Raw genomic sequence first — 27334 nt, forward strand, 5'->3', positions numbered from 1 at the left:
CACATGAACCGATTTAAATATGTTTTTAGTGCATTAATGGATCTTGAGAGAGGAAATGTCATTGCTCAGGCCTCACTGAGCCATCGGATTTCAACTAAAATATCTTAATTTGTGTTCCGAAGATTAACCAAGGTCTTACGGGTGTGGAACGGCATGAGGGAGAGTAATTAATGACAGAATTTTCATTTTTGGGTGAACTAACCCTTTAAGGATTAATATTAATATTAAATTAAGGACATGCATCAGAAAAACTGGGAATGTTTGACAATAAATATATGAATATAACAGCTTGATTTTCCAGTGTTGTCTAATGTAGCTTTTCAGCACTGCATAATTGCTTTTCAGCCCCAAAAGAGCTAAGCTTGATGATCACAATTTTGAAAATCAGCTTCTGCTCAAGTTAAATCCGAGGTTTTGCAACTTTGAGTTGCATACTGGCATTAGGTAGTAGTCTTATAATTTGATAATTAAATACAATTAAACACAAACAGTTCTGAAGCAGGATAAAACCTTGTATGTGGTTCATGTTTTTAGAGATTAAAAGCTTAAACAAGAATCTTTAGTTTTCATTCTTGCGGTTACTTTTATTTTTTTAATACTCAAGTACAATTTTAATGTGGTACTTTTTTACTTTTACTCAAGTATGATTCTGGCCAGATACTTTTACTTTTAATTGAGTAAAATTCACTTGAGTAACATTTTTGAGTACTTTTTACACTAACTAACCCTGTCTCCTGTTCTTTCAGGGGTGCTTTACATTAAACAACACCTGTGAAATATCACAGGATTATCAAAAGTAAAAAAAGAGTACTTTATAACTATATGCCAATGGTGATCTTTATTTGGTTTCTTGTCAGTTATTTTTAAATATTTAAAATTAAAGATGTGTTCTTATTTATCTGAATGCCTGTAATCAGGCAAAACAGCTCAGACGATTTACAACGCGTTGTTTTGAACATATGAACAGTTGCAGTTTATGCATTTAAACTTTTCGAACTAATCCATTAAACAGTTGCGATTTGAGGAGCGTGCACTAATATTTTCACTTCCACTCTTTTCCCGTTAAGGACACGCCCACAAAGTGAAAGCAAACCTTCCAGGAACTGAATATATTGTAACACACACAGAGACTCAAAACTGCTGCGCTAATTCAGTCATCGGATTCTTTCTTCAACATTTTGACAAGATCAGAAAGTGTTTTGCATCTTATTTACTGAGTCGATCACTGAAAAAGCAGTAAGAATTGTTTCCTGTTTACTTTCACTTAAGTTTCACGCGTTCAGTTTCTTATGAATTATAATTTAATTCCCATTAGCACCTTTAACAATCGTAATGCCTTGCTATTATTCTTCTAAGCATGTGTGTTTACTGTATATTACTGTTACACACCTACATAAAATAGGGGTTATGTTGAAAAAGACACACTTTACATGAAATATAATGTGCAGCTGATTTGTTGTCACAGAGTGTCAGGATGGTGAACTGCTGTGGTCTCGTGTCTGAGAAAAACCAGCCAGGTATAAACTCTCCTCTTCCTCCTGATCAGTACAGCTTTAACTGTGGTTTATTGTGGTTAAATTACAGCAGTAGGTGCAGATCTCCTGATGTGTGTGTGTGTGTTTGTGCAGATCTTCTGAAGAGAGTGTTGAGATGACTCTGTGTGCAGGGATGGGCAGTATTTCAGATACATGTATTTAAAATACAAAATACTATTTTGTATTTTAGAGCCTTTGGAAAAAATCAAATGTAATTTGTATTTAAATACATTTAAGATGAGTATTTTTGTATTTTCAAAATACTTTGAGACAGTCAACCTCTTTATCAGGGTGTTGTTTTCATGCATCAACTAGTTCAGACCAGACAAGCCCCTCCCCCCCAACCCCAACATTCATGCACATGAGCCGCAGCTGTACAACCCAGCCTTGGATTGGCAACTTTTCTGGAATAGAGTACCTCAGGGATGACGTGTTTTTGTAGGCCAACCCAGAAGTTAGCGGAGCACGGGTTCCCTCGGTTGAAAGCATATTTCCCCGTAGACTTTTGGAAAATCGCAGAAAATAAGCTCTGTGTTTAACAAAGGGTTATGACACTTCCATATTTTGTCTATCAAGATAATCTTTACAAGTGAACACAACATTTATAGATTTTGAAGCCTAAATAAAGTCGTCAGATATAAAAAGCTAACAGTAGGCTATAAACGGACTACAGCACACCATCAACGTCGTCACCACCAAGCGTCCTCAAACTTTATTTAGAAAACAACGTTATTTAAAAACATGCTCGCTGATTATGATCTGCGCTGTTATGAATACTTATCCACTTTTTCATGAGAAATGCTGTCCAAATGTCCCGTTTTTAATGATGACGTCTAAAGTCCCCGTCAAAGGAAGTAGTCCCTTTTAGCAATTTGTTAGCAACCGCCGATTTTAAGACACAGTAAAAGTTTAAAAAATCACAAGCGGGTTATAACTGGTGTGTTTTATATCATAGATCAAAACGTGAAAGTATTTAGAGGCTTTGTTAACCACAGACCTTATTTTAGGCGATTTAGCAAAAACCCATAGACTTGACGGCGTTGGAACCGGAAGTCCTAAAATGCTAACTCGCTTCCGGGTTTTGCCTACAAAAATGTGTCATCCCTGAGACACTCTATAAGGTGAGGATGTGCTACTTGTTGATTAAAGTAGCTTGTCAAATGTGTTTGAAGCATTAATGTTACTGGATGTTAGGGATATCATATGACAATATCGTAGATTCGTAGCGATGATATAAATTGTGAATCGATGGAACTTTTTCTAAATCGTTTACATAGATAGGACTTTCCGCTTTCTCTTTAGCTTTGTGCAGTTGAAGCCTTGTTTATACTTTCGCAATTCGCATGGCTGTACGCCATGAACCTGCTGTCTGCGCGTGCTCCTCAGTAAACCTACAAGGCTTTTATGCTTGACGTGCTCTCCGTTGTATAATTCTGTGAAACGACAGAGGGCGACTCTGAGCAATTGTCCTCCGAACCACCAAAAAGCAGCGATGAGAGGAAGTAGTTTGCCGAATAATTTGTCAAACACCTCTTATACTATGTCAAACACTCGTCTCGTGAGAAGTTTGTGAATAAATGGATTTCTTCACGTGTAAACTGATTAGGTTGTGGGTCATTTTGACGACACAAGTTTTTCTTACACTTCTTAAACCCTACCCAAATAATCAAGTTAAACCCAGTAAACTTGAAATTGTGACATTAGAACAAAACATATTAATATGATAACATATGTATAACACTAAATTGAACAATACTGTGTTATATGTTTTTTAATTCATTAATTATTTTATTTCAATTAACGATTGTATTAAACACGACCATTACTTTATTCATTATTTCTGCTATGCAGGCTCATTTTGTAAATGTAATCATTTTAAATTTTACAAACATGGTGCTTTATGAAAATGTAACTGGACACATTTCCAAATTGTGATTGTGTTTACCCATCTATGCAAATGTTTGTTTATGTAGAGACGAAATAATTAGGTTAATCATTGTCTGTCTCCATCAGTTTAGTGTAGTGATTGTGTGCATTTGTGATGACAATGATGAAAGATACACTAGACTTTTAGTTTTATTGTTCACCAAAAAAAGTGCCAAATGATTTTTTTATTTTAGATAAACTTTATATTTTCTAATTATGTATATAGAAACAAATAAACTTTACATTAAATAAATATAAAAGTTACTATACTACTTGTGAAACCATGCCATATATTGTTACTGTCAAGTAAAATTAAGATTTTGGTCATATCACCCATCCCTATTCTTTGCTATATAGCAGAAAAGGTTCCCACAGTTTTATTAATAGTGTTCACCATAAGTAATAGACTACATTGTAACCTTGTCAGAAGTAAGTATATAAATGGCTGCTATTTTGCACTACGTAAGTTTATTTGTAATTACCAGTAAGGAAGCAAGCATTTAAGAAAGAGAGAGAGAGAGAGAGAGCAGAAATGAGGTAAGGAATTAAAAGTCAGTAGGCCTATGTAGTTTCTTAATTCACTGTGACTATTTATAATTAGCTTAACAAATTATATATAACATTCAGTGTCTAAACATTCAGGGGTTTTTTGTAGTTTTTTATTTCCTACAGGGCAGGGGAAGGGAAGAGGTATATAAAATTAAAACGAAAGTTTCTAAGTAGTTGCACACATCTAAATAAATACATTTTTCCACACAGTATTTTGTATTTGTATTTTAAATACATTTCCATGGATTTACGCCCATCTCTGTCTGTGTGTTTCTCTCAGTTCCTCTGAAGAGCGTTTCAGTGGAGCTGCAGGTTAAGGATCACGTGGTCTCCGTCAGCTCCAGTCTGCAGTATGTCAATGAGGAGGAGCGTCCGCTGGAGGCCGTGTTCGTCTTCCCGCTGCCCGCCGATGCCGCCGTCTGCCACTTCAGTGCCAAGATCGGAGAGCAGGAGATTGTGGCGGAGCTGCAGGACAAAGAGAGTGTGAGTCTTGCCGTTTTAAATGAAGTATATGAAGTATAGTTTTTTTAAATAAATGTTTTTAACTGCCTATTTTGGGGCATCATTAACAATGCACTGATTTACACTCGGTGCCGCCCCTTTAAATCCCAGCCACACGAGCTGTCGACTATATTACAGCGCATTTACAAAGTTCACACAGCTATTATAACCCTCAAATGGATCTTTACGAGATGTTCGTCATGCATGCTGTGTGCATACATCGAATCATGTGAGTATAGTATTTATTTTGATGTTAACGTTCGATTCTCTATGAGTTTGAGGCTATGCTCTGTGGGTAACGGCTAATGCTACACTGTTGGAGAGATTTATAAAGAATGAAGTTGTGTTTATGAATTATACAGATTGCAAGTGTTTAAAAATGAAAATAGCGACCGCTCTTGTCTCCGTGAATACAGTAAGAAACGATGGTAACTTTAGCCACATTTAACAGTACATTAGCAACATGCTAACAAAACATTTAGAAAGACAATTTACAAATATCACTAAAAATATCATGATATCATGGATCATGTCAGTTATTATTGCTCCATCTGCCCTTTTTTGCTATTGTCCTCGCTTGCTTACCTAGTCTGATGATTCAGCTGTGCGGATCCAGAAGTTAACACTGCCAGCCCTTGTCTAATGCCTTGAACATGAGCTGGCATGTATATGCAAATATTGGGGCGGAGCCCCCGACTGTTACGTAACAGTCGGTGTTATGTTGAGATCCGCGTGTTTTCCGGAAGTTTTTTAAACAAATGAGATTTATATTAGAAGGAGGAAACAATGGTGTTTGAAACTCACTGTATGTCATTTCCATGTACTGAACTCTTGTTATTCAACTATGCCAAGATAAATTCAATTTTTCATTCGAGGGCACCTTTAACTAACTAAATAAAGTTATAGTGTGATAAGATGTTTACTATAATTATTGTTGTTTATAGACCCCTTTCACAGTCAATATCTTAAATCCTGCAAAGTTTTTAATATTTTCATTTTTTTTACACGTATGTACATTTATAATAATATACTTAGTATTTTATTATCTTTTCATCAAAACCTAGCTGCTGTGAGGGTGTGTCTAAAGGGAGTGACGGTATGTCATGATCACAGGTTGGAGTGCCCTATTGAGCCAACAGAGGGCACTCCAACCCGGACTGTTACTCACCACACTTTTGACTTCATTTCCCATAACCCACTTCCTGGACTCATTATCCCGTTCATTGCACCCAGCTGTTTTGTGTTTGTTCATTAGTGTCTGTCTATTTATATCTAGTTTGTTTCTGCTTTTGTTCTGGTAGTTTCACATATTATTCCTGGTTCTCTGTTTTGGTTTTCTGTTTGTTTTTCCCTGTTTTTTGTGGAATTTGACCCTTGCTTGTTTCTGGATTTACGTTTTGGATTACCCCATTAAAGCTGCACAAGGATCTTACCTTCTTGTCTCTGTGAGTTCCATGACAGAAACTACCAGCATGCCTAGATCCAGCAGCAGAAGGAGCCGGCCATCTGCTGGGGCTGGGGAGACCTTTTTGACCACACTTTGCCAGAGGGGAATGGAGGTGAGGGCCTTCACCCAAAGGTTTTGGTCGCAGGCAGAGAGGTTATATCTCCCTGATGCGGTCTTCAAGAACATATTTAATAATTGCCTAGACGCACCTCTGCCGCAGTGGGAGATGGAGCTGGTGAGGAGGTTAAACTTTTGAAATTTCTCCAATTACCTGTTTCTGCGTAAGAATGGGCAGATTCGATTACCTCCAGCAACCGCTCCAGTCCATCAGTCCGCTCCAGCAACCGCTCCAGTCCATCAATCTGCTCAAGTTTGTGAATCCTCTCCAGCCCGTGAGCCCGCTCCAGCCAGTGAGTCCGCTCCAGAACCCACAGAGAAGGTGGGTACAGAGTCACCGCCTCACTCACGTAAAAGGAGGAAGAGGAGGAGGAGGAGGGCTTCCTTCATCCCTCAAGGCCTGGAGGCCTTCCCAGAGCCTGCTCCTATCACTGAGTCCGCTCCAGAGTCGCACACTTTTCCGGTCTGTCCTGCCATGGCCAAGAAGGCTGCCTTCACCTTCTACGATTGAAACTTTGTTTATCAGTTTGAAGTGCCTTAACAGGTCGCTAGAGAGCGGTCCTATTGTGTGAGGTTTAGATCCACTCTGACGGACAACAACAACAACACAAAACTCCCTAAGACTTCCTAGCTCTTCCATCCAGATAGCAAAATTATCTGTTTTACTGTTATTCCTTATGTTTTATCTTTATTATTCTTCTTTATGTAAAGCACTTTGAATTACCATTGTGTATGAAATGTGCTATACAAATAAAATTGCCTTGCCTTGCCTTACGTTTTGATTGTCCTGCGTGCCTGGAGGATGCATTCAGGCTCCGTCGACCATAGACCAGTCTGCCAGGACGAGCCCAATGCCGTCCTAGAGCAGCCCGCTGCCATCTCAGAGCAGCCCGTTGCCAGCTCTTCCTGATACAGTCACTGAGGCCGTCACCAAGCAGCCAGCTCTCCATGATATGGCCATCCAAGCCTTCTGCCCTGCCATCGCCGCCCAGGCTTTCTGCCCTGCTGCCACTGCCCAGGCCGTCTGAACCGTTGAAACCCGCCTGGTCTGTTCCTCCAGCACCACCCTGGCACTCAGCCCGGACTCTAGACCTGCTGGCAGTGGACATTTCTGAAGTAGTCCAACTTTACCAAGATAACTTGCCTTCACCAGAGCTGATTGACCAGGAACTGAAACGCTGGACACTGAAGTGGCAAAACAAGCCATCAGAACAAAGGCCAACTTCATGTGCTGAGGCAATCAAACAATGTGATTCGCTGATCTACCCAAACATCTTCAAGCTTCTCAAAATAGGCTGTACTCTGCCAGTCACCTCATGTGAATGTGAACGGTCGGCCAGCACTCTTCGGAGACTGAACACATTCATGCGTAGCAGCATGGGAGAGGACTGCTTGTCATCCTTGGCCCTCATCCACACACACTATGACATGGCAGTCAACCTGGATGAAGCTGTGAACATATTCTCCAAATTGCACCCAAGAAGATTGGAACTGACCAGTGTACTCAATCCATAAGTGTCAAGACAAATATAGAGGCACTGACAGAGAGTCAAGAAATGATGATGAGAAGAATTATTATTAATATTTCGGTAAAGTTTATTAAATTTATTCTGTTGTTAGTGTGGTCTTTAAACTTATGAACTGTGTATGGACTGACAAAGGTGGTACATGAGGAAGCTATTTGACAACAATGCAGTAAATATTTTAGGTGCATCAAAAAGCGTGCTCGTTAAAATACCAGCAGAAAAACTAATCCAGCGCAAATTAGTGCATAAAAGGTCACCAAAATGAAGTATTTGAACCTCATAATTAAATACAAAAGGAGGAGAAAAACTACAAAAGGAGGAGAAAAACTGCAAAAGGTCCACTTTTTTGAAAAAAAAAAAAACTCAGGCCCAGTAACTACTTAATAGTTACATTTTTAATAGGCTATTTATTTTCAAACTTAAACATTTTTATATTTTAATCTGGACTACAACATTCCCTAATGATTAGAAATGTTCTGATTATTTGTTATTGTTCAGTAAAACTTTGAGACATACGGCTTCATTAGTTAACATGTTCAGTTAAATTCATTATTACCAAACTGACAATGAAAAATACTTAAAGCATTAATTATTCAATATTTCTTAGTTACTGTTTAATAACATTACTAAAATCAAAAGAACTTATTTTAATGGACCTGAGATAAAACTAACAATGATCAGTTGTATTTCTTAACTAACATTAACAAAAAATAATACTTTCTGTAACAAATGTAGCTATTGCTCAATCTTAGTTAATGCATTAAATAATGATCTTTATAGCCTAATTCTTTTGCACTTTAATCTGTTTGAAAATTTTACTTTAGATATTTTTGGTGTATTGTATTATTGTATTTAAACATTCAGAGTTTTTTTTGTTATTACAAACTATGACAACACTTTTTTTTTTTGCAACTTATTTCAATATCGTGATAATACCGTATACCGTGATAAAATCTTCAGCAATTAATTGCAACATGAAAATTTGATACCTTCACATGCCTACATAACTTATTTCATACATCTATTTGGAGAGTAGTCAGGAACTCACCGTGCCTTCAAACAAGTCCAAATGAGGTGCGTATCCAAAAATAAGAATCCGCACACTCCACCAAAGAAGCAAAAACATAAAATGCGAGACAAAAACAAAACTTTTACTAAAAAAAAAAAAGAGAGCAAATGTTACAATAGGCTTGTTGGAGATGCATCAATTGATCAGCGTATGACATCAAAGTATGTCGTGGCAGATTTGATGTTTCTTTGTCCCTTCAGATCTGGTCTCGAAGTTCCAGGGGCCCGTTCTTCGTACGTCGCTTATTACATCCGAGATCAAATGACACATCCAAGATGATATCATCGTGCTAATCATGATCCGGCTAATTGGGTTCTTCGAACACACCTGTTGTGTATGATTAGTATCGCTGGATTGAGTTATCTGAGATAACTGCGCGTTCATGTGTTGGCTTAAAAGGGGCTATGTATCGATAGTAGAAACACTGATCAGCAATGCAGCGATTGGCTGGAGTCAAGACGGCAACGTAATGAGAAAAGACACCTGACGAAAAACTTGACGAATTTCTAGACATTTATAAGGAAACAGCCAAGCGAATAAATGACAGAAGAACGACATAAATGTTACAATAGATAAATGAAATGTGCACTATTTTTTTTTTTTTACATGATTACCCAATTATTTAGGCTATATTCACAATTACTATTATTTGTACATCCAATTTTTTATTTCAATGTTGTAATTAGCAACTAATTTACCTTTGAAGCATATTTGACAGCATTAATTAAAGTTTCTTAAGGGTCAAGATCAAGTTATCTGCATCTCCTGCGCTTCATCAAGCCACTCCCATAATATCTGTCGCGGTTCAAATGCACAAATGCATGTATGGCGTAGACATCTGTACATCATGTGTGTAAAACTCCAATAAAAAATATTACGTAATTATTCCCTCACGAATGAATCTCTCACAGAGTAAAACTGTCGGTGTCTATATTATGACACTACACGGCATTATAGTGTTATTTGCAAATTTATTTTTAAATCATTATTATTGTCCCTGGTTTACATTAGGGTACTCTTGTGGGAGACAAGACTTTAAGCATCACCTCCGCTTAAAAAGATGCAATCTAATCCTGTTTACATGAAATAAGCCTGCTCCCGAGCAGGTTTGAGCTTACGGACCTGTTGCTATGACAGCAAGTCTAGGATGAGCTTCGAAGAACCAAACGATCCAAGATCATGCCAAATCGTCAACAATCAAATCCAGCTAACTGAGTTAGCGACGTACGAAGAACGGGCCCCTGTTCTCAGAAGTATTTAACTCTATTGTCAAGCAACAAAGTGAGATGCCAGCTTCACATCTGAGGCTCCCTTAGCCGCCCTTATACATTTTTCTTATTTCTTAAAAACACAACAAATTAATATCATTGGCTTTTTCTTATCTCTTAAAATACACCAAAGTAATATCATTGGCTGGTAATATTCACCCTAACAGTTATTTTCCATGATATCATCTACGGGGGCTCTTCTCCCACACCTCCTTCCCATGTACTCCCCGACCTTTCTGCCGTAGTAATTGCAGGTGTTTCTTATGTAAGAGAATTTTCTTAATAAGGGTGACCAGCTTCCAGCTACTGTACATCTTTTGACTTCATTTCTCATGGGCCTTCTGCCAATTTGATGGTCAACCCTTTTCCCATTGGCCAAATGAAACATTGCATCAAAACAGTCAACACTCCCCAGAGGCAAGAAGCCTTCACGTGACACCCTTAATAATGGTCTTGTTCATTTCACAGCCACCTGTTGTCTGGTGGAAAATTACCAACAAAATATGCTCAAGTAAACTTGTTTGACCCTTACAGTTACAAAGGCCAAGAGGGCCTCACAACACTTCTAGCTTTTATAGTAAGCAGCCAAATTCTACAATTGTTTTCTATTGGATGGATAAAATACTCCATCAAGTACCGCGAGAGTGTTTGGAGAGCATGTCTGCAAAGTATTCAAGATAATATCCTTCTAGATTCTCGTTCTTAATAAACTTTCCTTTTGCTTTTCCTGTATATTTCAGTCTGTTTAGAAAGTTACCTACATTTGGTTCGTGACCATTGAAAATAGGTCAAATTCAACAATTTGAACGTGGAGTCACACTGGGGTCCCAATATCTACAGGGCCTTAAAAATAAAGATTTCAAGTCAAGTCAAGTCAAGTCAAATTTATTTATATAGCGCTTTTACAATTGGTAATTGTTTCAAAGCAGCTTTACATATTAGAAGCACAGAAAAAAGGGAAGTGGTTAAAAATAAGCTGTACAAACAAGCGTGGTAATATGTAACATATACAAGATGGTGCTACATTAAGCCAATGTCAGCTGACTTCCAGGGGTGGAAAAAAAAACCCCTAGGAGAAAACCCAGCGTGGGAAAAAAGTCCTAGGAGGGAAAAAACCCCTTGGAAGATATATATAATATATGTAAATGGATATGGAGATCAAAATCTGAATTATACATTTTTATTATAGAGATTAAAAATAGATTATATATATATATATATTTGTAAGCGGATACGGGGATTAAAAATCTATGCAGCCAGAACTGGATCTGTAGGCCCATTGTCTCCTGGGCTACGTTGTAGTCAGGTCCAGACACAGGTTCTCCATCTGATCTGGATACGGCCTGGATCCAGCACCCGGCAAACCTCAGGATAAGCAGAGAGACAGATATTAGCGTAGATGCCATTCTTATTCTGATGTACAGGTATATCTAGTGTTATAGGAAATGTTCTCGGTTCCGGCCGACCAAATTATTGCAGCGTAACAATCCTTTAACGGATTTGAAAAATGTTAATGTATTGATAATGTGTTATGTGTATGCAAGAGCAAAGAGATGTGTTTTTAGTCTAGATTTAAACTGACAGAGTGTGTCTGCTTCCCGAACAATGCTAGGAAGATTGTTCCAGAGTTTAGGTGCTAAATAGGAAAAGGATCTGCCGCCTTCAGTTGATTTTGATATTCTGGGTATTATCAACTGGCCTGAATTCTGAGATCGCAATAAACGTGAAGGACTATAATGTATTAAGAGCTCGCTCAGGTACTGGGGAGCTAAACCATTTAGAGCTTTATAAGTAAGTAGCAAGATTTTAAAATCTATACGATGTTTAATAGGGAGCCAATGTAATGTTGACAGAACTGGGCTAATATGGTCATACTTTCTGGTTCTAGTAAGAACTCTAATTTCAAAAGAAAAGTTTATTAAGAATGAGAATCTAGAAGGATATTAAGATATCTTGAATACTTTAACAGGCGTGACAACTTTGGAAAAGGAATATTTATGGCACTCGGGTATGTTCTATGCATTTCAGGTGATTGATAGGAAAAAAGAGATACATTTCTAGTTTTAACATTATATTTTCTTCAGATACACCTCTTTAAAAGAAAAAAATATCTGTATGCAAAGTGACCCACATTTGGTTTTTGACCACTGAAAATGTGTATATTTTACCAAATTTACTCATGGAGCCACATTAAGATCTCCATATCTCTGGGACTGAACCATCGAGGGCCTTTAAAATGAAGATACCAGAAGAAAAGTTTGTTAAGAACCAGAATCTAAAAGGATATTAAGATATCTTTAATGCTTCTTGAGGTACAGGCATGCAAACTTGAACATTTTTGAACTGTCACCATTGGCATATAATAAAACAAAGATTGTGAAAATCAACAGATTTTACTAATAGACCTAAAAATAAAATAATGATGCTGCCATCTTTATAAAGTCATTTTTACACCCCTGTAATCTGGCTCCAAATCTCAGGTGAACATAGTCATTTTGACCCCCCTCTATAAAATAGTGGATTACACCAAGACTTTGGTGTAGTGACTTTTTTTTAATTTTTTTATTACAATGCAATTGGAATTGAAGTAAGTAGTGTTTGTGGTTATGGAAGTGTTTGTCTTTTGCAGGCGCGGGATCAGTATGATGATGCTGTGAGTTCAGGTCAGCAGGCATTTCTGCTGGAAGAGAGCAATGAGAGTTCAGATGTGTTCAAACTGAGTGTCGGGTGTTTGTCTCCGGGTGAGAATGCCGTCATCTCCATCGTCTATGTGATGGAGCTCAGCGTTCAGGCCGACCACGCCCTGCGCTTCTGTCTGCCGGCCGTACTCAACCCCAGATACACACCCGCAGGTGCAGATCACATGACTTCAGCAAACACACACTAATCAACACAATTCACAATTCCACACAGAAATTGGAAACTGGCTTAGGACGCAATTTTCACTGACCTGATTGTCTCTCATGTGGATTGATATTAAGGTCTGTTTTAGAAAAGATTTTTCTGAAACAAGTGATACAATAATCAGCAGGTCTTTCTGTGCCAAAATTAAACGATGTTTAGAAAGCCAATGTCTAATATTTTTTGTGCAAAATAAATAGAACGTATTGTCAATAAAATAAATCATTTCAGCATTTCTCTTGTTATAAATTAATATTTACCCGTTTTTGTCATTTTTATGACTACTTTGACGCTCTTAAACTTATAGTTAGATTATGCGACTTTAGCCAGGGTTTCACTTGCGGGTTCACATATAGTAAAGTGTAATTTATTCCTGTGATCAAAGCTGAATTTCCAGCATCATTACTCCAGTCTTCAGTGTCACATGATCCTTCAGAAATCATTCTAATATGCTGATCTGCTGTTCAAGAAACATTTATGATTATTGTCAATGAAAACATTGCAGTGCTTTACTGTTCAGCAGTTGAACTGGCTGTGTCCTAAACCAACCGGATGCACGGGTCAGTTCTGGTTAGGCGGTTTGGCTCTATATTGATACTAGGTTATATGTTTGTCCATGTGATTATCTCAGCTTCAGCGGCTGGTGTTCCAGAAGTTTTCTCAGCATGTGTTATTCCGTACACACTGTCTCTGAGTGTCGAAGTGAGATCTTCAGACCGCATCTCCAGACTGGAGTCCAGCTGCCCTCTGGATCCTCTGGTGTTCCTTGACGCACAACACACTCATGCCACGGTACTGTGAGTGTGTGAATGTGTGTGTGTGTGTGTGTGTGTGTGTGTGAGAGAGAGAGAGTGTGTACAGTTTTTATGCAATACCATCAATTTCCAAAAGCCTGTATTGGTTTGTGCAGGTGAATCTGAGTGCTGGTCACCGGTTCGATAAGGACGTTGAGCTGCTTCTGTACTACGAGAATACCCATCAGCCCACTGCTGTTGTAGAGGCCGGGGCAGGTGCGGCTCAGCCAGGTAGAGGTTTCTGTTTGTACATGAATTTAGTATGCTGTAAATATACTTTTACCTCCTGAGACCCAATTTTTTCATTTAATTTGATTTTTGAAGAGTATAAGAAACAAATGGTGGAAGAAAAAAACAAGACTCAGTTAATAAGAAAATGAAAACAAAACTCTATAACCAAAACAATGTTATATATTACATTTTTACATTCTCTCTAAAACAGATATGAGAATAATGTTGGATAAAGATGTTTAGTAAATGTTTATATTTTGCATTTAGTTTGTACTGTATACTAGCGCCTGCATTTAATAGGCGTTGAAATGTAAATCTGGGTTTTCAGGACTTCGACAGCTCCAGGAAACTTTTTTGTTTTGTACAAAAATTCTCAACTATGGTTTGAAAGATATTTGATATACTGTTTGACTTTACACGATATGTGTGTAAACATGGCCAAAAATGGGGTTTCCTATTATTTACAATGTATCTATTCATTGTCAGTGTGTTCTTTGGGCAACATGTAATGAAAGATGTAGCTAGAGTATCAACTTAGCAACATTTTCATAATATCTAATTTCATAGAAATATTGATATAATTTCTTCCCTATTCACTTATTGCATGCTAATCAGGCATTTCAGGGACACATAATAAGTCCTGGTGTCCTCTACAGTGGACATGTATGAAAGTGATGCATGTCTCATAACAGAAAGTCAATTCTGATTTGAAACACCTCTAAAGTTGTCTTGAGATGTTAATTTATGATCAACAATATGAAAATTAGTCAGATTTAAATGAAATATTATTACAAAATATATTCCCATAAGAGTGCTGAATTTAGTCAGTGTCAGTCATATTTAATTCTTTAACTTTAAATTTCCACCTTTCTGTGTTTTCACCGATGTACGGTAGGGGGTGCTATTACACATCTTCTGAAAGTGTACAGAATCTCTTGATCAAAACAGGAAGAAGCAGAAACAAGAGATAGCACACATAATCATATGCATATTTAAAATAATGCGACTAACAACATTAAACAGCATATAAATCAAAACTGCCTAATGTTACTGAATGAAGGTGTAGGACTGTGAAGCTTTGGGGGCGTTGATGGACTTGATCTACTCCATCTGTGTTTTGATCATCATTCTGAATTTGATATGAATGTAGTTGTGATTTTCCTCAGCTTTTTGCTCAAAATGTTGCCCCGTCTCTGTTTCAGGGTCTCTGATGGGCGACCCGGTGCTCATGATCAGTTTGTACCCAGAGTTCCCTGTGGACGTGATGTCATCATTGGCATCTCGAGGCGAGTTCATTTTTGTGGTTGACAGATCCGGCAGTATGGACTGCATGATGCATCATGGGAAAGATGCACAGATGCGCATCCAGAGTGCAAGAGTAAGATTTAGGATTTCAGATTTGACATTTATTGAGATGTATTGAGTCAATGTACTCAGTACACACGTCTCTCTACTGTACTCACTGTATATTCGTCTCTACTGTACTCACTACACATGCGCCTCTACTGTACTCACTGCACATGTCTACTGTACTCACTGTACATGTCTCTCTACTGTACTCACCTCACTGCACATGTTTCTACTGTACATGTCTCTCTACTGTACTCACTGTACATGTCTCTACTGTACTCACTGTACATGTCTCTCTACTGCTCTCACTGCACATGTCTCTACTGTACTCACTGTACATGTCTCTCTACTGTACTCACCTCACTGCATGTCTCTACTGTACTCACTGCACATGTCTCTACTGTACTCACTGCACATGTCTACTGTACTCACTGTACATATCTCTCTACTGTACTCACTGTACATGTCTCTCTACTGTACTCACTGTACATGTCTCTCTACTGTACTCACTGTACATGTCTCTCTACTGTACTCACCTCACTGCACGTCTCTACTGTACTCACTGTACATGTCTCTCTACTGTACTCACTGTACATATATCTCTACTGTACTCACTGTACATGTATCTCTACTGTACTCACCTCACTGCACATGTTTCTACTGTACATGTCTCTCTATTGTACTCACTGTACATATATCTACTGTACTCACTGTACATGTCTCTCTACTGTACTCACCTCACTGCATGTCTCTACTGTACTCACTGCATGTCTCTACTGTACTCACTGCATGGCTCTCTACTGTACTCGCTGTACGTGCATCTCTACTGTACTCACTGTACATGTGTCTCTACTGTACTCACTGCACATGTCTCTCTACTGTACTCACTGTACATGTCTCTACTGTACTCACTGCACATGCGTCTCTACTGTACTCACTGTACATGCGTCTCTACTGTACTCACTGCACATGCGTCTCTACTGTACTCACTGTACATGTCTCTCTACTGTACATGCATCTGTACTGTACTCACTGTACATGTATATACTGTACATGTCTATACTGTACTCACTGTACATGCGTCTCTACTGTACTCACTGCACATGCGTCTCTACTGTACTCACTGTACATGTCTCTACTGTACATGCATCTGTACTGTACTCACTGTACATGTCTCTACTGTACTCACTGTACATGTCTCTCTACTGTACTCACTGCACATGCATCTCTACTGTACTCACTGTACATGTCTCTCTACTGTACTCACTGTACATGTCTCTCTAGGACACGTTGCTGCTGCTTCTGAAGAGTCTTCCTATGGGATGCTACTTCAACATCTACGGATTCGGCTCTCGCTTTGAGTCCTTCTTCCCGTCAGTAATCAGATGTTCAGTTGTTCTTCAGGAATGATCTCATGTATTTTAGCGCTGGTTTTGTGAGAGTCTGTGGTGTGTGTTGTTGCAGTCAGAGTGTTGTGTACAGCGAGGACACGATGGAAGAGGCTCTAAATAGAGTAAAGAACATGAAGGCAGACATGGGCGGCACTGAGATCCTTCAGCCTCTGAAACACATCTACAGTCAGCCCTGTTACCCTGATCACCCCCGACAGGTACAGCCAAACTTACTAATTATTCACCACAACTTCTTCGTAACATCGGTGAGGTGTTTTTCTGAGCCTGACACTGATTCTCTCTCAGCTGTTCATCTTCACTGATGGAGAGGTTGGGAACACTAAAGAAGTGCTGGACCTGGTGAAAAGTCACGTTAACTCTCACAGGTGGGCGTACACGTCTCACTTGTCCTCATTTACTGATATCACTGCGCTTATCTCAAGGTTTAGTAGTTCATGCCAGTCGGTCATGTGTCTTCAGGTGTTTCTCCTTCGGGATCGGTGAGGGTGCGAGTACGGCTCTCATCACAGGAATGGCCAGAGAAGGTTCTGGTCACGCTCAGTTCATCACAGGCACTGACCGCATCCAGCCCAAAGTAAGATCTGCTGTCGACAGAATCAGAACAAGATTTTCAGGGTTTTTATTTACCACTCTTTCTTCTTGTCCTTCTCTGTCAGGTGATGCAGTCGCTCAGGTTTGCTCTTCAACCGGCCGTGGATAGTATCTCTGTGGATTGGTCTGTTCCTGAGGGCGTTATGGTGGACATGCTGTCCCCACCCATCAATACACTGTTCCAGGGTCAGAGGGCGCTCATCTACGCTCAGCTGAAAGGACAGGTCAAAGCTTTTTAATGGATCACTTTAAAAGGCTTTTGGAGACCAGAGCCACAGTTTAAACCAAGGGCTTCTTTAACAAGGGTAAAATACGTGATTAAGAAAATTTGCTGCGCTGCCTGACAGCTTGTCCTAACCCAGATGTGACACGACACTGGCCCTTGTAAAAAAGTAGTTGAAGAGCTGTGTAAAATCATCAAATGCTCATGCTACTTTCTGTTTCTCTCCTTCGTCATAGAGTTCAGGAACAGCAGAAGGAGCAGTAACTTTGAAATACAAGCTGAAAGATCAACCAGTGACTAACCAGCTCCAGTTTGCTCTTAAACCAACTGAAGACACAGGGTATTACACACACTTACACACACACACGCACACAACATTTTATTACCAAGACTTCTTATGCGCTGTCAAAACATTAAACTTTAATACACTGCGTTCCAAATTATTGTGTAAGTGATATATCAGTAAGATTTCAGTACAATAAACATTCAGATTTTAGTTTTTCTAAGAAAATGTTTGTTTGTTTATTTATCCATGTCTTTTTAGATAACTGGTATCAATCTCAGACAAAATAATTTGCCAGATCTATGGAAACCCTACTTAGAGGTTGTTTCACATTATTAAGCAAGTCACAGTTCTCGTGCAATATGGGGAGGAAGAAAGATCTTTCTGAAGATGAAAAGCATGAAATGGTGCAATGTTGTGGAAAAGGCATGAAAACAATTCATATTGTGTGAAACTGAATGGAGATTATCAAATTATCATAAGATTTGTGAGTGATTTAGAGCACAGCAGAACTCGGTCAGATAAAGGCTGTGGTTCACCCATGGAAAGAGGTCAATTAAAAAACAGCTTGAGTAAAATGTCACGTAATGTTACATTTACCTCATTAAAGCCATTTAATGACCATAGTATGTTAGTTAGTGCCACCATATGACATCACGTTCTCTAGCCTCCAGGCTGAATATTTGACAGGTGTGTGTTTGTTGCAGACGGATGATTCACCAGCTGGCGGCCCGGTCTGTGATTCGTTCTCTGGAGCTGGAAATGCGGGCTGGGAGAGCAGAAGCGGAGGCCGTCCGGAGCAGGATCGTGGAGCTCAGTGTTCAGACAGGAGTGAGCAGCGTTCATACAGCCTTCATTGGCGTCAATAAAGACGGCAAACGGACCATCACAGGGCCGCTGCTGCAGAGTAGAGTGCCAGTACGGAGTGAGTTCACAGTTTCTGTGTGTGTGTTTAGAGGAGGACAGTCCAGATCCCGGGGATCAAGTGTGCCTTGATAACCAATCACATTACAGCCTTGATATTATTGAATTTTTTGCATGGAGGCTTGCCTTAAAGTAGCTTTGCTAGAAACTTCCAGATGTGTGTGTGGGAACTAAATTGTCTCCGGGATCAGGACTCTTTAGAAGTCAGATTTCATAATCAGTTTCCTATCACATGATAGTTTAATATCAGTGTGCTCACATCATCAACATGTGATATTAAATTCTTTTATTAGGAATGGCCCGAAGGTCTGTAGGGGGTGGTGGTGGCAGTGGCGGTACGAGAATGTGCAGTAAGAATAATACACACTCTTCTTTCTTCTTAAAGGATTAGTTCACTTTCAAATGAAAATTATCCCAAGCTTTACTCACCCTAAAGCCATCCTAGGTGTATATGACTTTCTTCTTTCTGATGAACACAATCAGAGATATATTAATAAATATCCTGACAAGTGTCTCCATCCACATCCATCCATCATAAACCTGTGCTCCACATGGCTCTGGGGGGTTAATAAAGGCCTTCTGAAGCGAAGCGATGCGTATGTGTAAAAAATAAATAATCCAATATTTAACAAGTTAAAAATACCTAGTATCCACCAGACCGCCTTCCGTATTCAAATTTTCATTTTAAAAGTGTACTAATCCTTTAACCTTAAACTCAAGTGGTCCAGTGGATTTTTAATTTTCTTATTTTTTTGAGGAATGACCTCTATTTATTGGTAGTGCAAAACTACATTTTATTTGTTTTTTCCCCCTGGTTTAACCACAGTGGCTGTCTTTTTGTCACACCACACAACATTTTGTTTGTTCAATAAAAATAAAATGAAAAACCCCTCATTTTGGGGTTGAATGTCCCTGGTGGGGGAGCAGATAGGATTTTCACAGATGTAAATTCTGTAGTATATTTTGAATGTTTATTATTTGTTATGCTTTTATTACATCTGTATATTTCTCCAAGCACATGAATAAAGCTTGTACCCATATTTCTAGCAGCTCTATTTCTGTGAGCAGCAGAATCTCATTAAGGACTTGCTGTATACCTGTGAAAACTTCAGCTTTCTTTCTGGTCCAGAGATAATCAATTCCTAAGTGAGGGATATTTAAAAGAAATTGCACACTCGCACATAGAAATATTAACAGAAGCCTGAAATGTTCTGCATGTGCACTATATTTAACATAAACCCCTAAACATCAGGGCTGAGACTCCAGTCCTTCCCATTGTAAACAGACCCTAAATGTGGAACCCTGAACAATCCTGATCATTATATTTGACCTTCAATTATAAGTCTAAGGAACAAGAATGTTTATATATGTTCATGAACCTTGAAATGTGAAGGTCGGTTTTTATCCCAAAGAGCAATGACCGTCCTGAACTCAGATATTGAGTTTTTTTTTTGTAAATGTTGTGTGCTGTGACACAAAGATGCCACTGTGGTTAAACAAAGTAAAATAAAAACAAAAAAAGGGTGGTTTTTCACCCTTTACTCAATCTTTTTTGAAAAATCAACCAGTGAAAGAAGCCATTAAAACAGCTGGAGAACAATATGTCACATCACATTCACCTCAAGTAAGCCATTTAATGACCAAAGCATGTTAGTTAGCTAGAAAAATTGTAGAGAGGAACATTTTGCTGAATATATGCACTATATTACATATTTATTTTATTTTTACTCACATCATTAAAAATATTAAGAGATGGCTCCAGCCCCCGACCGGAGTCCAGAGATGGCTCCAGCCCCCAACTGGAGTTCAGAGATGGCTCCAGCCCCCTACCGGAGTCCAAAGATGGCTTCAGCCCCCCAACCGGAGTCCAGAGATGGCTCCAGCCCCCGACCGGAGTCCAGAGATGGCTCCAGCCCCCGACCGGAGTCCAGAGATGGCTCCAGCCCCGACCGGAGTCCAGTGATGGCTCCAGCCCCCTACCGGAGTCCAAAGATGGCTTCAGCCCCCGAACCGGAGTCCAGAGATGGCTCCAGCCCCCGACCAGAGTTCAGAGATGGCTCCAGCCCCCAACCGGAGTCCAGAGATGGCTCCAACCCCTGACCGGAGTCCAGTGATGGCTCCAGCCCCCTACCGGAGTCCAAAGATGGCTTCAGCCCCGAACCGGAGTCCAGAGATGGCTCCAGCCCCCAACCGGAGTCCAGAGATGGCTCCAGCCCCTGACCGGAGTCCAGTGATGGCTCCAGCCCCCTACCGGAGTCCAAAGATGGCTTCAGCCCCGAACCGGAGTCCAGAGATGGCTCCAGCCCCCAACCGGAGTCCAGAGATGGCTCCAGCCCCCGACCAGAGTCCAGAGATGGCTCCAGCCCCGACCAGAGTCCAGTGATGGCTCCTGCCCCCAACCGGAGTTCAGAGATGGCTCCAGCCCCTACTGGAGTTCAGAGATGGCTCCAGCCCCCTACCGGAGTCCAAAGATGGCTTCAGCCCCCGACCGGAGTCCAGAGATGGCTCCAGCCCCCGACCAGAGTCCAGTGATGGCTCCAGCCCCCGAACCGGAGTCCAGAGATGGCTCCAGCCCCCAACCGGAGTCCAGAGATGGCTCCAGCCGCCGACCAGAGTCCAGAGATGGCTCCAGCCCCGACCAGAGTCCAGAGATGGCTCCAGCCCCCGACCAGAGTCCAGTGATGGCTCCTGCCCCAACCGGAGTTCAGAGATGGCTCCAGCCCCCTACTGGAGTTCAGAGATGGCTCCAGCCCCCTACCGGAGTCCAAAGATGGCTTCAGCCCCCGAACCGGAGTCCAGAGATGGCTCCAGCCCCAACCGGAGTTCAGAGATGGCTCCAGCCCCCTACCGGAGTCCAAAGATGGCTTCAGCCCCGACCGGAGTCCAGAGATGGCTCCAGCCCCCGACCAGAGTCCAGTGATGGCTTCAGCCCCCGAACCGGAGTCCAGAGATGGCTCCAGCCCCCAACTGGAGTTCAGAGATGGCTCCAGCCCCCTACCGGAGTCCAAAGATGGCTTCAGCCCCCGAACCGGAGTTCAGAGATGGCTCCAGCCCCCAACCGGAGTCCAGAGATGGCTCCAGCCCCCGACCAGAGTCCAGAGATGGCTCCAGCCCCCGACCAGAGTCCAGAGATGGCTCCAGCCCCGACCAGAGTCCAGAGATGGCTCCAGCCCCCGACCAGAGTTTAGTGATGCTCCAGCCCCCGACCAGAGTCCAGAGATGGCTCCAGCCCCCGACCAGAGTCCAGTGATGGCTCCTGCCCCCAACCGGAGTTCAGAGATGGCTCCAGCCCCCTACTGGAGTTCAGAGATGGCTCCAGCCCCCTACCGGAGTCCAAAGATGGCTTCAGCCCCCGACCGGAGTCCAGAGATGGCTCCAGCCCCCGACCGGAGTCCAGTGATGGCTCCAGCCCCCGACCGGAGTCCAGTGATGGCTCCAGCCCCCGACCGGAGTCCAAAGATGGCTTCAGCCCCCGACCGGAGTCCAGAGATGGCTCCAGCCCCCGACCGGAGTCCAGTGATGGCTCCAGCCCCCGACCAGAATTTCGTTCAGAGTTGTGCAGTAGTCAATTACTGTTTGCATATACCATAGAAATGAATGAGAACTGAATCGTACTATTTCCCACAAAAGCAGTTTATTCAGCAAAGTGAAGCCTCTCCTCCATTGACATCCATTAGAAATTATTACACTTTTTTGCATGGAGGCTTGCCTTAAAGTAGCTTTGCTAGAAACTTCCAGATGTGTGTGTGGGAAATAAATTGTCTCCTGGATCAGGACTCTTTAGAAGTCAGATTTCATAATCAGTTTCCTATCACATGATAGTTTAATATCAGTGTGCTCACATCATCAACATGTGATATTAAATTCTTTTATTAGGAATGGCCCGAATGTCTGTAGGGGGTGGTGGTGGCAGTGGCGGTATGAGAATGCACGGTAAGAAATAATACACACTCTTCTTTCTTTTTAAGGGATTAGTTCACTTTCAAATGAAAATTAGCCCAAGCTTTACTCACCCTAAAGCCATCCTAGGTGTATATGACTTTCTTCTTTCTGATGAACACAATCAGAGATATATTAATAAATATCCTGACAAGTGTCTCCATCCACATCCATCCATCATAAACCTGTGCTCCACATGGCTCTGGGGGGTTAATAAAGGCCTTCTGAAGCGAAGCGATGCGTATGTGTAAAAAATAAATAATCCAATATTTAACAAGTTAAAAATACCTAGTATCCACCAGACTGACTTCCGTATTCAAATTTTCATTTTAAAAGTGTACTAATCCTTTAACCTCTTATGTGGGTCAGTCAAACTCAAGTGGTCCAGGGGATTTTTAATTTTCTTATTTTTTTGAGCGATGACCTCTATTTATTGGTAATGCAAAACTTTTCCCCTGGTTTAACCACAGTGGCTGTCTTTGTGTCACAGCACACAACATTTTGTTTGTTCAATAAAATAAAATGAAAACCCCTCATTTTGGGGTTGAATGTCCCTGGTGGGGGAGCAGATAGGATTTTCACAGATGTAAGTTCTGTAGTATATTTTGAATGTTTATTATTCGTTATGCTTTTATTACATCTGTATATTTCTCCAAGCACATGAATAAAGCTTTTACCCATATTTCTAGCAGCTCTATTTCATTAAGGACTTGCTGTATACCTGTGAAAACTTCAGCTTTCTTTCTGGTCCAGAGACCTGGTCCTTTCTGGTCCTAAGTCAGGGGTATTTAAAAGAAATTGCACACATAGAAATATTAACAGAAGCCTGAAATGTTCTGTATGTGCACTATATTTAAAGCTGCAGTCTGTAACGTTTTTTGGTTAAAAATGATCCAACTTTTGAACAAGTACATAACCAGCCAGTGTTCAAAACTATCTCCTTATCTTAGCTCGATTCACAACTGTAAGCTTGTAATAATATTTTATAATAAGAGTGACATAGTGGATTTCCGCGGGAAATTTGAGCATGCAGCAGTTCGTCTGTGCGTCATTACGTCACGTCCGTAAACAGAAAGGAAGGAGTCCTGTTCAGGCTAGTCGGTTTTATCACGAGAGGATGCTGCTGGTAGCGGAGCATTTCAAATAATTAAAATTATCATTTTGATGGCGGATTGTAATCCAGAGAGATCCAAATGACAATCATTAGTGACAACTGGAGATTCACTCGTGGTCAAAAAGCAAAAGACTTCGCACTGCAGAGTGGATACAGAAATTGAAATCTACAGGTAACGCTAATACACACTAAATAAACATAGTCACGCAATGCTGATGTTGTTAACATTAACAATTTGAGAACAATATAACAGTAATAATAATTTGCACGGTTTGGTGTGATCCGAACTAAACGATCGTTAGATTTAATCATCATTGGCAGCGCGATTTATTGTAGGCCTAATGCTTTTTTCCTCAGTTGGTCAGAACAATATTATTATTATTATTATTATTATTATTAACCTTTATTTAACCAGGTTAGTCAATTGAGAACCAGTTCTCATTTACAATGACGACCTACGACACAAAAGTGGCAGACATGTTACTTGTTCAGATGATATTTTCCAGTGAAAATTCTTATATTGGTCATACTTTCAAGACGTAGAATCTGTGATTCTGAAGTTCAGTATCCACTAGGGCTGTCAAAATGGCTGAAAAGCTAAATTCGAAATTCTTTCTGAAATATTAGCAAAATTCGAATTATATTCGAATTCTAAACGCAATACTTAATGTTAGAGGAAAAAAAGTACTGTATTGTCTGCTATGCCGGCAAGAGAGCGCAAGCGAGCGCAAATAAGCAAATACAAACCAAATCAAGCATCTTTTATTTAAATGAAATGAGTGAAATGTTTTTTTTTGCCAAAGGAGTATATTTTGAAAGGCTCGCATACTCGACTGTGCACCAGATGCAGCGGAACGCGGAAAATGAAGTATAACTGGTCCTTTATGCCGATTAATCTGCCTAATTTGCAGCACAATCGGCCGATGGCGATTAAAAAATGCCAAAAATCGGCCCGATATATCGGCCGGCCAATTAATTGGTCAACCTCTACTTGAGTGATCAGGTTTGGTCCCAAACAGCAATGACCGTCCTGAACTCAAATATTGGGCCTTATTTATCTCAAGAGAGAAAAAATGATCTTACTCCAAAAACACCCGTTAACCTCGTAATTGCAAACATTTACAATAATTTATGTTAATATTAAATACAGGTAAATAAAACGATAACATTTACAAACATTATAAACACCTAGTCTAATCTCTCCTCACTCCACAACAAATTCTTTAAATTTAACAGTATTTAGGATAGAACAAAAAAAATGAAAATAAGTAGCCATGAATAAAATAAAACACAAATTAGTCTATAGTGGCAATCGTTATAAATGACATACAAAAATTCAGCCAAAATGTATTTATTTAAAGCGAAACTGAAACGGTATTGTTCAGTTCTGTTCAGTTAGTTTCATTTTCATGGACTTACAGTTTGTTGTTTTCAGTCACGTGTTCCTTTGTTCAGTTTCCCGCCACTCGTTTGTCTCCTTGGTTACTGTCATTATGAGTTCTGTGTTTCAGCTGTGTTTATTATCTCGTTTGTGTTTGCTTAAAGTTGAACCCTCACAGTCACTCTTTGTCTGGTCACCATCGTTAATGCTAGTATTGTGTTTTCTTGTCTTCCTTTTGTATTCTTTGCTTGTGTAGATTATTAAGGCCATTTTGAACCTGATTTTCATCCTCCTGTTGACAGTTTAATCTGTTGTCTGTCAATAAACACCATTCATCGTTATCTCCTGTGTTCTCTGAGTATCTGTCCGTAACAGAAGACTGGACCTACTAAAAAGGAAGATGAGCTTCATTGCAATGGATTTGTGGGAGTTCGCGGGACAAATCGCGGCAGTGGCACAATCCAGCAACAATCTATTTACCTTCACTGGAGAATTCTGTTGTCTTGTTGAAGACAGTTCCTTGGATGACACGACCATCAAGGCATTGTACAGGATTACTCCCCAGTCAAGATGGGCTGGACTGGAGAGAGGCGATCAACATATGTTTGGAGAGCTTTCCAACCGCACAAGATCCTCATCTTAGGATATCCACCATTCAGAACTCCCGTTACAAGATGGCTGCCACTCCTGTATCCTCAGCTAAGATGGTTTAAGCCTTTTGGTCTACTCCAAAGTCTTCTCCAGCCCCTGAATCCGCTCCAGTGTTGGCTATCAGAGATGGCTCCAGCCCCCGACCAGAGTCCAGTGATGGCTCCAGCCCCCGACCAGAGTCCAGTGATGGTTCCAGCCCCCGACCAGAGTCCAGTGATGGCTCCAGCCCCCGACCAGAGTCCAGTGATGGCTCCAGTCCCCGACCAGAGTTTAGTGATGCTCCAGCCCCCGACCAGAGTCCAGTGATGGCTCCAGCCCCTGACCAGAGTCCAGTGATGGCTCCAGCCCCCGACCAGAGTCCAGTGATGGCTCCAGTCCCCGACCAGAGTTTAGTGATGCTCCAGCCCCCGACCAGAGTTTAGTGATGCTCCAGTCCCCAACCAGAGTCCAGTGATGGCTCCAGTCCCCGACCAGAGTTTAGTGATGCTCCAGTCCCCGACCAGAGTCCAGTGATGGCTCCAGTCCCCGACCAGAGTCCAGTGATGGCTCCAGTCCCCGACCAGAGTCCAGTGATGCTCCAGCCCCCGACCAGAATTTAGTGATGCTCCAGCCCCTGACCAGAGTCCAGTGATGCCTCCAGCCCCCGACCAGAGTCCAGTGATGGCTCCAGTCCCTGACCAGTGTTTAGTGATGCTCCAGTCCCCGACCAGAGTCCAGTGATGGTTCCAGTCCCTGACCAGAGTTTAGTGATGCTCCAGCCCCCGACCAGAGTTTAGTGATGGCTCCAGTCCCCGACCAGAGTCCAGTGATGGTTCCAGTCCCTGACCAGTGTTAAGTGATGCTCCAGTCCCCGACCAGAGTCCAGTGATGGCTCCAGTCCCCGACCAGAGTTTAGTGATGCTCCAGCCCCCGACCAGAGTTTAGTGATGCTCCAGCCCCCGACCAGAGTCCAGTGATGGCTCCAGCCCCTGACCAGAGTCCAGTGATGCCTCCAGCCCCCGACCAGAGTCCAGTGATGCCTCCAGCCCCCGACCAGAGTCCAGTGATGGCTCCAGCCCCCGACCAGAGTCCAGTGATGGCTCCAGCCCCCGACCAGAGTCCAGTGATGGCTCCAGCCCCCGACCAGAGTCCAGTGATGGCTCCAGTCCCCGACCAGAGTTTAGTGTTGGCTCCTCTCCTACATCTCCTGGTACTTGCCCGTCTCCATTCTTCAGTGTCTACTCCTTGTGTTGGTGTGAGAACTGTGTTGAGTGTGTGTGCTTCCATCCATCTTCCTCTCGGCTGCGCCCTGGAGGCCTCATACCTTCCTGCACCTCTACTCTTACCAGCCTGTAAGGTCTCCAGGGCGCCCCCCTCCCTGGTTGTTCTATCTCTCCTACATCTCCTGGTCTTATGTGTATGGTGATTTTGTCAGACAAAGTCTCGATTAACATGCCAGGGCTTGAACATTATTTTCCCGACCAGACAAGGACCTGATTAAAACATCAATACCAAAAAACAAACAAACAACAACAAAAAAACAACAACTTGAGAATCACCAAAACGCGAGTGTGACTGATTTTATCACATTTAGTGTAAGTGGCGATCAATAGTGGATAATAA

The 27334-nt window shown here is 41.2% G+C and overlaps 1 protein-coding gene across 6 annotated transcripts in view; it reads left to right on the plus strand.

Moving 5' to 3' along the window:
- Window positions 1-1076: 1076 nt before the first annotated feature.
- Window positions 1077-27334, plus strand: part of LOC125264479 (von Willebrand factor A domain-containing protein 5A-like) — a 32508-nt gene continuing 6250 nt past the window's right edge. For 4 of the 6 annotated variants that reach the window (XM_048183826.1, XM_048183834.1, XM_048183843.1 and 1 more), the window contains exons 1-16: window positions 1077-1236; window positions 1466-1517; window positions 4291-4493; window positions 12568-12790; window positions 13471-13631; window positions 13750-13864; window positions 15067-15242; window positions 16499-16587; window positions 16679-16823; window positions 16912-16991; window positions 17086-17200; window positions 17283-17441; window positions 17677-17780; window positions 18431-18648; window positions 18941-18997; window positions 22524-22580. In XM_048183826.1, coding sequence (XP_048039783.1) covers window positions 1475-1517; window positions 4291-4493; window positions 12568-12790; window positions 13471-13631; window positions 13750-13864; window positions 15067-15242; window positions 16499-16587; window positions 16679-16823; window positions 16912-16991; window positions 17086-17200; window positions 17283-17441; window positions 17677-17780; window positions 18431-18648; window positions 18941-18997; window positions 22524-22580 — 1945 coding nt within the window. In that variant the 5' untranslated portion in view covers window positions 1077-1236; window positions 1466-1474. The remainder of the gene's footprint in view (window positions 1237-1465; window positions 1518-4290; window positions 4494-12567; window positions 12791-13470; window positions 13632-13749; window positions 13865-15066; window positions 15243-16498; window positions 16588-16678; window positions 16824-16911; window positions 16992-17085; window positions 17201-17282; window positions 17442-17676; window positions 17781-18430; window positions 18649-18940; window positions 18998-22523; window positions 22581-27334) is intronic. The other 2 variants (XM_048183870.1, XM_048183862.1) reach the window with 2 other exon arrangements.

The sequence above is a fragment of the Megalobrama amblycephala genome, linkage group LG1 (assembly GCF_018812025.1).
Source record: "Megalobrama amblycephala isolate DHTTF-2021 linkage group LG1, ASM1881202v1, whole genome shotgun sequence".
Classification (NCBI taxonomy): domain Eukaryota; kingdom Metazoa; phylum Chordata; class Actinopteri; order Cypriniformes; family Xenocyprididae; genus Megalobrama; species Megalobrama amblycephala.